Source organism: Phaethon lepturus, unplaced genomic scaffold (assembly GCF_000687285.1).
Source record: "Phaethon lepturus isolate BGI_N335 unplaced genomic scaffold, ASM68728v1 scaffold479, whole genome shotgun sequence".
Classification (NCBI taxonomy): Eukaryota; Metazoa; Chordata; class Aves; order Phaethontiformes; family Phaethontidae; genus Phaethon; species Phaethon lepturus.
The window spans coordinates 1-11,083 of NW_010563931.1; the positions used below are offsets into that span (position 1 = coordinate 1).

General features: G+C 38.2%; 1 protein-coding gene across 1 annotated transcript; it reads left to right on the forward strand.

The window, feature by feature from the left end:
- The first annotated feature begins 37 nt into the window (after window positions 1-37).
- CRIPT (cysteine-rich PDZ-binding protein) lies at window positions 38-4,759 on the forward strand. The gene is made up of 5 exons (XM_010294674.1): window positions 38-53; window positions 239-304; window positions 704-758; window positions 1,430-1,533; window positions 4,274-4,759. The coding sequence occupies exons 1-5, from the start codon at window positions 38-40 to the stop codon at window positions 4,336-4,338; spliced, it is 306 nt and encodes a 101-aa protein (XP_010292976.1). The 3' UTR covers window positions 4,339-4,759.
- Window positions 4,760-11,083: the final 6,324 nt, after the last annotated feature.

The window sequence follows — 11,083 nt, forward strand, 5'->3', positions numbered from 1 at the left end:
GGCCCGGAAGCGGCCGTTTGTTGTGGTGGGGTCCGCCATGGTGTGCGAGAAGTGTGAGTGCGGGCGGTCCGAGGGTCCCCTGCGCTCTGTCTTCGGGCTTCCTGGGCTGTACAGGGCGGGCTGTCGGTGGTGGTTTCGGGAACGTCTGCGTGTGAGCTGATGTTCTTCCGCGGGCAGCGCTTGTTGCGGGCATTAACGCAGTGTGGTTTTAACTTCTTTGTAACGTGTCCTTACGTAGGTGAGAAGAAACTCGGTACGGTAATCACTCCCGATACGTGGAAAGATGGCGCGAGAAACACTACAGGTAACCTTGGGGCTGTTTAACGCTTGTTTTTCAGGTATCTTAAAGCCAATTGGGCACCTGACGTATCTTACGACCTAAGGCTAAATTTTGTAGTACCTAATCAGGGTAATTTTCAACTGCTGTAGCTTTCTTTCTGTGCTAATTGTAATGCATTGGAAACTTATTTACCCTGAGCTTTTTCAGTATTGAGCTTGTCTGTTTTTTTTCTCCTTGTATGGAACGACAATACACAACCAGAGCACAGCATAAGGTATTCTACTGTCCCATGCTTTAATGCTGTGTTACGTGTTTTACCTCTCTGGCTTCATTTGCACGTCTGTAAAAGCTGCACACCAAGCTTTTTTTAAGTATGCTTGGAACTGGGAAATTTATTGCTTTGTGGCTTTATTCTTTTTATAGAAAGTGGTGGCCGCAAGTTAAATGAAAACAAGGCATTGACCTCAAAGAAGGCCAGGTTAGTATTTAATACTGATTTCGTCTAAAAAGAGTCAGTTTGCTGTAACTGAGGCCTGTTTCCTGCGTATCTGGGCCACTGTTCAAAACTTGTCCAAAATGTAATAATATTTTTTAAACATTGTTGTGGGTATTAGGACATTTTATTAGTTGGTGAAAGTGTGCACATATATATCTCGTGGGTGCTTTCTGCTGAATCATAGAGCCTGGGTAACTATTTTACTACAGTTCTCACTGAAATTGCAAAGGCTTGATGCTTTTGTTAGGAGAGGAGCTGGGAAGGCTTATTTTCCGTGCTAAGATTGCCAGTACAGTCTCTTGAGCGTTTCCTTAATGTCTGGGGGGCATTCTATTATGCAGGGGGGCAAGGAACTGCTGGAAGGTGTTTAAGTTCAAAATAGTCTAGTATCTTAATGAAAAAAATAACATTTTTAGTTCTGCTTTTTTTAAGTTTGTGTTCCTAAGGGAAGAACTCTCTCTTAACGGGGGAAAATGGGAGCTTTTCTATAGACTTTGTGCAGCCTATTAGAAATTATCTTTGTATGTCTCTTTCTAAATTACAGTTTTTGCTGGAAATTCTGTCTGTGCACTCTGGCTTAGACTTTGTAGGATGAGGCAGAGGAATTCTTTTATTTCAAGGTGTATAAATAAAATATTTTTCCTTTTTCTCAGGTTTGATCCTTACGGAAAGAACAAATTTGCAATATGTCGGATTTGTAAGAGTTCTGTCCATCAGCCAGGGTCTCACTATTGTCAAGGATGTGCCTATAAAAAAGGTGAGTTTCACTGAGTACCGAATTACCTCAGTTTGGTTTGAAATTGGAGAGCAAGCGGAACTTTTGTTTCACCTTACAAAGAGAAGACTAAGATGAGATTTAATTGCTATCTTTAACTGCTAATAGCAAGGCGTAGAGAAGATGGAGTTAGACTCTTCTGAGCAGTTTTCACTGTGAGGGTGGTTAAATACTGTAATCACCCACAGAGTTTGTGAAATCTGTACAGGAGGTTTTCAGAGCTTGAGTTTAAAAACCCTGAGCCAGCCTCATCCAAGTTGGCTGTGTTTTGAGTGGGGCAGGTCTAGAGACTGCTGAAGATCCTTTCCAGCTGAAGTCATTCTATGATTCTGCTTCTTTTAGAATGTTTCTGCTTTCTAAAGCAGTAGAACTGGAAGAATAACTGTAAACTTTATCTTGGCAATTGCATAGAAAACTATAATCTAACAAGTTTGACTTTTCATGTTTTTTTTAAAAAACAAAAAATATTTTGTAAAACTCAATTGCTTGTTGCAGTCCCTTTTCTGCTTCCTTTTCACCTCTTCTCTCTTTATTAATAGTTATATCTAAAAATCTAAATGGTGGTCTAAATAAAAACCCCAAAAACCCCAAACCCCAAGAAACAAACAAAACACACAGAAAAAACCCACCAAAAAACCACCAACCCCCCAAAACCATCCACCCACAAAAAAACCCCCATAAAACAACCAAAAATCCAACTTCTGATCTTGGTAAAGCTATAGGCTAGCTTAACAACAGTAGAATACCTGCGGAATAAAAAGCAAAGAGTAAAAAAAAAAAAAAAGGCGTTTAAGAAAATACCTCTGAAGGCAAATTGTGCTCATGGTTGTCTTGCGCATTCAGTGGCTTAATATAAGCCATTGAAAGGTTAATTTCTGTAAAAGGGGTCTCTGGTCCAGTAGTGAACACGCTTGATGCATTGTAAGTCAAGCTTGGCTTAAGGTGAAACTGCAAAATGAAAAAGAATATAACCATCATCCCTAGAAAACAACATGTTGCACTGTGCACTGCATAATATATAAAATCTTTCTGTACTTCTGAGGTATATGTGAATGATTGCACTGAAATTCTGCTTATACCTGGAAGCTTTCTATCTCCCATATTCATAATTAGTCTGCAGTATTGTTAAAAACTGTTCCAAGATTCCTGAGAGGAAGAAAAAGCAAGTAAATTTGATGGAGAGCCTTAAGGATATAAAACTTTTACTAGTCTTGTGATTTTGAGTAGGTAAGCAAAAGGGCTCAAACTTGTAATTCCTGGACATGAAAAAAAGCAACATGAACTCAGTTACATTATTAGTACCGAAGAATCCACATAGCACACAGACACGGGGTGAACCGATTGTTAGATGTAGAGCTACAGCTAACCAGTAGTAAGTTTTGTTTATGAAATGACTTTAATTGTTCTATAAATGTGTACTGTGTCACTGAGTCAGTGGTTTAGCAGCCTGCTGTGGGAGGGTTGCCTTTTCTAGTTGCTAGATGCTCACCAGATGGCTCCCTGAATCCCATATGGTAGAACCTTGTTCTCTTTCTTAAACTTACGGCTTGTTTGGGTGGGCTTCAGGATTTCGTCTTTGCTTGTGTATCCTTCCAGGTTGAATCTGATTTCTTCATAAAATTCAGAACTTCAAGTGCTTTAGGTTCTAGTTCTATCGAAGATGTGGTTGTGGCATGTTTCTTGAAGTAAATGCAGTCATATGGCTTAGTGCTTCAACTGAAACATATCTCTGAAATTGAGAGGCAATCTAAAGTTAATTACCTCTCTATATAGACCTGAAGTGAACATGTGGACTGGATTTTGCTCTCCGAAGTAAATCACGTGACATGTTCCCTGCTGTTCTCTTTCCTAATGGACTCTTAGATATGTGTCCAGTCACATGATGTCAATATATGAAAGCACACAATTTGGGGAGAGTTAACAGGAATAATTGCCACTTGATTTTTTTTTTTTGTCTGCTAATGAATGGTCTTGTAAAATGAGATATGGCCCTACCAGACAGAACACTTAGCACCTTTCTGCATTAGAAGAAGAGGGAAATGTTGAGACAACCCCCGCCTTTGTCAAAATTGTGTACTTTTTGCTGCTCTAGTCTTCTGACTTGCCACTCTTTGGGTTTAGGTCAAAGTCATCTGGGACATCAGTGGTCATCTTCATTTCAACGTTCAAGTATTCTTGGTGTCCATTGTTTCTCACTTTTACTCTATAAATAGCTTAATTCTATGAAACTGTATGCTTCTCAACTTTCTCAATTGTCTGAAGCTCCCCACCTGTTAATCCTCCATTTAGCAGTCAGTTTGATGACTTTGTTTTCTTAGCCTAGCTACTTTCTGTCAGTCTCAGGCCTCGGTTTGGCTACAGGACTTATAAAGTATAATGATGCACCATTTTTTACCAGTTTGCCTTTCCTGGCTCTCTTCCAGTATTCCAGCAAACTACAGAGGCTTCAGGCAGTGTTGTGAATCATAATGCTCTCAAAATAGAGCTTTTTTTTTTAAGCTGCAGTATTACATATATGCTGCAAATACTAAATTGTATTAGAAGTCATATTATTACTTCAGAATTTGCAATACTTGGTGAGAAAATACACAGGTGGATTGTCAGCGAGAGCTCATCTAAACAATTTTTTTAAAATGATCTTTACAAAAACATAGCAACTATGTTTTTGAAGAGAAACTTTAATGATCTTGAAATAATTTACACACTTTTTGTGTGCTTATAGGCATCTGCTCAATGTGTGGCAAGAAAGTCTTGGATACGAAGAACTACAAGCAAACTTCTGTCTAATTGTATTGAACTAGTCTTTTTATGAACTTTAACTTCTGCATCTTTGTGGAGTAACTTTTCTCTAAAATAATTTGTGAGTATTACTTTCTGGAAGATAATACATTTACTTGGAATGAGATGAAAGGTAAAGACAGCCTGATTGTTTGCCTAGAAATGTACGTAATATTTGGTTTTTGTTGTTTTAGCACTTATGTTAACTGATATTTAAAGGTAATGGTTTGCAGCAACTGATAAAGTTCAAAGTGAATGAAAAGATCCTAGTGGATAGGTTGAAACTATGTTACCATCATAACACAGATTTTGAGATTAACACTTTTATTCTTTTGCTGTATCTTGAGTCTTCTGCTTGTTTGATAGTAATATTTTATAGATGTATAAAATATGAGCTTGTATCTCCTCATTAAAGTAGTATCTTCATTTAGTTCTGTGCTTATCTTATAGGTATTTATAATTACTCTCACCTCAAACTATTACGTCTTCCCCTTTAAGTCCTGTCGTGTTTTGTTTCTGCCTACAGCAGAATTGATTAAATCACAAATTGTTAAACTATTGAAATCTAGCATGTTACTCTGCCAGTTCTTACCTTGGCAGCAAGATTAATTAGCTATTCTCCTGTCAGCCTCTAAGGAGGCTTTACATACAGCATGTGGTGGCCCAAGGCAATAAAATAACAAGCCTCAACTTCTAATGCCAGGTCTCAGTCTCATCATTTCCTAAGTTTGTCTGACTTTTAAATACTTGGTTTGAAACTGGCTCTTCAATTCTGTGATGTAATTGCTTATATACATGTGAAATTTGAAAGATCAAAACAGGCTGCCTTCTTTTCAGCATTGGTTTGGTATAAGACTTGAAGTGAGCCTCTCTGAACATGAGGCTGATTGTGGCTCTATATTTCTTTTGTCCTTTGATTAATTTCTACATACGAAATCAATTTCTGTTATGGAGAGTAATAAGTGTTCACTGTGCGTGCCAGGTTAAGGGGAAAGAATGATAATCTGAATTCATGGTGGGGTTTTAAGTAGACCTATTTCAGTGTTTACTCCTCCCAGCAGTCTCCTCTTGGCAATCTCTTACGCTTCTGCAACTTACTTTCAACTGTAACAGAATAGCTATCAATGAGAATTTCCCTATGAATAGATACTCTGGTTTAGGTTTCCTTTTGTTCTCATATCTATTACTGAGACAACTGCATGACTAATAGGGACTGAAAAGTTCTTTCTATGTGTTAGTGGGAGAAAATAAAGAATACTGGGGATATAGTTACTCTCTTTGCTCCTAGCCCCTGCCATGCTGTGGTTGTGCTGTAAGTAGCCCTCTAAAAGGGCTTGCCTGACATTTCATGTCACCCTTAGCTATTCATTATTGAGCATTTGTCACCAAAGGTTCTTGTTCCAAATGTGTTGACATCCAGCAGTTGCTAGAACGGTAATTTTTTTCAGCATTTTATATCTACTAAGAAGCTTTGTCAGGATAGTGGAATGAGCTCAATTCTCCCCAAAGAAGAGAGGAATGTTGCTGCTTTTCATTTTCAAAGCTTCGCCTACCTTAACAGTTGAATGGAGGTATGTGGATTAACTAGCTGGTGATAGCTGGCAGCCTGCGAAGTTATTTCCACATTGTGGTGGCCACTTGTTTCCAAACACATCAAGGAATTCTAATATTAGTGTACATCGCTGTGGCACATCCTTTGTACAGATGAAAAGAAAATGTCTATAATTGGCTTCATGTTTTGCAGCAAGTGCTTATAGAACGTGTGGTGATTTCAGGTGGCAGATTCTCTGATATTCTCTGAACTCTTCACCCTTTTTGGGTGTGTTCTGTAAGATTGATTTTTTTTTTGCTATTCTGTGAATAAAACTTCTTTTCTTGTCTTTCTAAAACTTGCCGATATCTTAATTTCAGGAGCATGACTGTAATTCTTGGATACATGGTATGAATGGAATGTTTATTTCACTCTGTAAATTTTGGCACTGTATGAAGTCTTACCTCATTTTGTAACTGACTTAAGAACAACAAGTATTTAAATAATACGATTCTTTGCTCATACTTATTTTGTGAATAGAACTTTTTATGCACCTGTATCCTATTACTGGGCGACTGCTTTTGCGTGTTGGAATGGGGTTTTTTTTTTTGGAAGATGAGGACAATGTTCGTGGGTTTTTTTTAATAGTTGATAGATTGGTTTGTTGTTCTGGTGGTTTGTACGTGCTTGGGATCTTCCATCTGTAGCTCTCAAACTTTCTTAGCCTTGTGAGAGGTTCAGTTCCTGAGATTTGCAAAATTTGCTGATGCAACGGTCAACTTTCAGAAATGCCCATTTTCCAAGCATTGTTTTGGAGACCTGTTGCTTTAAATTTAGATCACAAGTCCTCTCCTGCACCTCTAAGATGCACCACAGTTCAAGGCAATCTTGGCAAAGAAGCACTTAAAAGTTAGCTTTTTAGCTTCTATACACCTTCAATGTAACTGAATTGTCATATAAAAGCGTTTTTGTTGATACTAAAAATGTCTTGTTAGCATGGGACTCCTTTCCTGAGACATTATGCAGTGAAAACCAAAATCTGTAATGGAAAGTTGCCATTTTTGTTTAATGTACTGAGAAGAACGCATTAATGTTCCCAGGTGATCAGACTGTCCTCTAAATCACAGGTTATGTAAGAGATTTATGCAGCCAGATTTAGTAGGATTAGAATTTTCCTCAGTATGGCTGAATTCCTGTAGTGCCCTTGCTGTTTGTGTGTGTTCATTGGCTAGAGCTATTACTGAGCTAAGTATAAGCAACATTTTGATGCAGATTACTGAGCGAAAAGAACAGATTAGCTATAAAAATACTACTGTGCTTGTAGCAGCCAGTCAGGTGAAAACTGAACAGGAACTGTTGAAGGGTCCTTGTTGTGTCAGGGTGTCCTCACATCCTTCCCATCCTTAACCATTTGTTACTGTGATATGGTTTTGGTTTTGTTTTGTTTTGTTTTGTTTTTAACCCTGTTCTTTTCTGCTGCAGAAGCTGGAGAAAGGATCATCCAGGATAGTCAGTTGGCAATACTGTTCCAAGGCATTAGGACTATTTTAATTGTTTAAGTGTAGAAATGTGGCGGGGTTTTTTTCTCTTAGGTTTATTCTGTTCCTTCATTATCAGAAGGATAGAAAGAAAGACTTTGTCTTAATATCACTGACCGCTTCGCATTCATTTTTTTCTTGAGAATGGCTCAAACTTGCACCAAAATCTCTTATATAGCAAAATAAGAGATGTACAGGATTCATATTGTAAGCCAAGAGCAGGAGCTGTGGCTTTTTACATTTGGTATAGCAAAACTTAGTTTGTAGTAGGGCCTCTACACTGAGAATAAATTTCTAGGGCTGATAAAGTGTTTAAAAACCCCTCTCAGAGAAGTCATTGTTTTTCCTGGACTGAAACTGGTCTTCCTAATCTTCTATAACTATATACAGCCTAAAATGGTCCCTTTTCTGTTATTTGCTTTGTATGTTGGAGAATCCAAGAGTAGTTTTTTGGATGTTGCTCCCCAGTCACTGACTCACCAGTTCCTTAATAGAACTATCTGCCCAGTGAGCACTGGTTCAGCATGGGATCATGCAGGTACCTCTTTTGCTTACAGTATCTTACCAGATCACTGGTTTAAAAAAAAACCAAAAACTGTGGCAGGGTACAAAACTGGTGAGAGGAAAACTCACCCTGCATATCATGAGACAATGAACACATTGCTACATCACAGCTGAGGTTTGCCATTCACAAAAATATTTTTGCTGTCCCGGTTGTCAGACCTGGTTGGACAATCTGATAAGGCATGATGACAGCCCTTACAAGTAATGGAGCCAAATGTTTCTTTTAGTTAGGATTATAGATGTGCCTCATATGAAAATGAGCTGCTTTTGAACTGCTTGTCTCCCTCCCAGACTTGTGCTTTTATGGAGAAAGTTATCATCTGAAATTCATCAGAAATGATTTTTCATCAGTTATTGTGGGTGGGGGCCATAGTTCACAGAACTTGCATGGGATATACATGTGTTCATCTTGTCTGGCTAACGCCTGCAGAAGATGCAAGTTCTCTGTTGACAAGGAGTGTTTACTTCACCCACTTCAGGGCAACGTGAACAGATGTGTTGAAGGGACCTGGAAGAATTCGTTTGAAATCTTGCCAAGGAACTGAAGGAAGAGCTGAGTGAATTGTTCTCCATGTGGGTATTGCTGGTCAAGATTACTTTCTTATGTGGTTCACAAAGATACTTCTGACACTTTTTCTTTTTTGTCATGCTGTCATTCATTTGTGATAAATAGCAAGTAGATTTTTCAGGCACCACTGAATTGGTGGCCAAATAACTACCTAACTAAGCAGACATTTTCAGATTGGCTTTCTAGTAGAAAACCTCTAGAAACTACTTCTCTTTCCTTTCTCTCTCTCTTTGCACTAAAGATGCAGACTGAACTTAGCAATGTTAGTCATTCATTAAGCATAAACACTTCCAGCAAATGCACTTACTACATGCTTGTCTGACAAATGGTATTGGGAGAACAAATGTTGAGAATTATTTTTTCTGCTTTGTCATGGTTATGATGATTAAATATCAGTATTGTTAACTGTTTCAGGTCACATGCAAACACACAGAGCTCACAGTTGCTGTTTTCTACTGGTTAATGGGTCTCATCAGAGGCATCTTAAATATATCACTATCATTCCAGTTTTCAGGAAATCATTCCTTGCTGTTAATTTTCTGCTACTCCTTTTGCTGCCATAGAAGGTAAAGATTCTAAGTTTTTACGGCTCCCAGATTGTGTCATGGATGTTTACTGTTCTGGTATGTTTACTACTGTTCAGTAACACATCAGTGCAACGGAGACCATGTGTGATAAAAGGCACAGCTCTCAAGTTGGTATCAAGCCCAGTCCAGTTGTCATCTTTTATTGATTAAAATATTTAAATGCTAATTGGATTAAGGAAAGACTTTACTCCGCCATCTTAAATCTCTCTCTTTCTGTGGAAGGCTTTTCAAAAAGTGATGACATGACATGTCAGTGATAAATATTTTCTTTTTATGGCTTCCATCCTTTAGGAAACAATGAATTTGGGAAGTAAGCAAAAGTGATAGAAGGGAGGAGTTATTCTACTGATTTTCAGATCTGATTTTTTTTTTCAGGTAGTCCCTACTTACTAAGGTTTCACAGAATTCTTTAAAAGGTCAGGCATATTTTGCATATGCAGTGGTGTCGTCCTGAACTTGCAGAGAGCCTGCAGCAGTGACTGAGAGATTAGTTGCTCTAAGCTTAAAATAGATCCCTGTTTGGATATATTCATAATAATTGCTGCTTTTCTCATCATAACACGCAAAATCTAAATTCAGAAACTCACCAAACTGGCACATTTTCCAGCCTAGGTTAGGAATAGTGGACAGGTAAGTAGATCAATGTGGATTTACATAGATTTGGTAGGGCTGCAGTGAAGAGGAAGAAGGGGGCATCTTGCAGTCACTCTGGCATCCTGCAGTGCTGTTGTGGAGGCTCCGGGCAGAGAGGGTCCATGTGCCTACCCTGGTGGTAGCTAAGAAAAAAAGTGTCTGCTAGGGAGAGCAGCAGAATTCAGGCTTTAGGAGCCAAACAGAAATTTCATGTCTGTTTCAGATTCAAAGATATTACAGTGAAGTGTGGGAGTGAATCTCTGAAGCTTCTAGGAAAACTCTGTAGAGGACAGCGAAAGCAATTGCTTTAAGGTTTTGCTGATAATACGCACCCCCTTTTCTTTCTGTTTTCTCCAGATTTCCTATTATAACTACGTCTCTGCTAACGTACAAGCATATGTTATAGTTGAACTTTGAGTAAGTGTAGTGTTGATAGTTGCACTGAGGGGAAAAAAGAGACAACCAGGTATTATGATATGTGAAGAAAAAAACAGTTTTTAAAGACTGTCACATATATTCATCAAAAAAGAGAACTTTAAAAATTATTTGTATTAGATAAATTAAAAACAAATGATCATGCAAATATTAAGGATATAAATTAGCTTGCAATCTCTGTGCCTTTTTATTCTCTAAAAGATTTCTGATGGTTGGGGTGTTTTTTTCATAAACAGCTGGGTGCCAGGGACAATTTTTTTTAAGGTTAAGTTTATTTAAGCAAATAACTAAAAGTTTCAAATCCTTTCCAATATAAGACTGTATATGGCAAGGTCATGAGGATTGTTTGGAGGTCAATATATATAGCTTAGCTGGGTTTTGACAAGTGTGCCTGTCACATATTAGCTGTGAAATGCAATTTTATAAAGACTGCTCTACTGTGAAGTACGATATGCTCTGGCTTTATTCCTGCCTTTATATTCGTAATGAAAAATCAATGCTTAGATTGAGGGAGGAAATGGTAGTACTAGCAACAGTTAAAGTGTGTGGAGGGCAAATGCATGCTACTGTCACTGAGCAGTCAGTAAACGTTAATTTTCTCTCACAATGGCATGTGAGGCAGATAAATAACCATTCAGCTGATTTGTCCAAGGCTGCTGAGGAAGTTGGTGTTAGACTGGAATTAGAACTCATTTAAAAAAAAAACATGGCATATGTAGATTGCTAGGAGATGACTTGTTTCTGTGTGTCTTTTGTGTGTGTATTATTTTCGATACCTGTATGACCAGGGCAGACTAAGACAAGAGTTTGACACAAGAACCCCTTTAATGAAGGAATTCATTAATTTGGAAAACAAATAGAGCATAGTTTTCATATGAGATTTCCCCCCCCCCCCCCC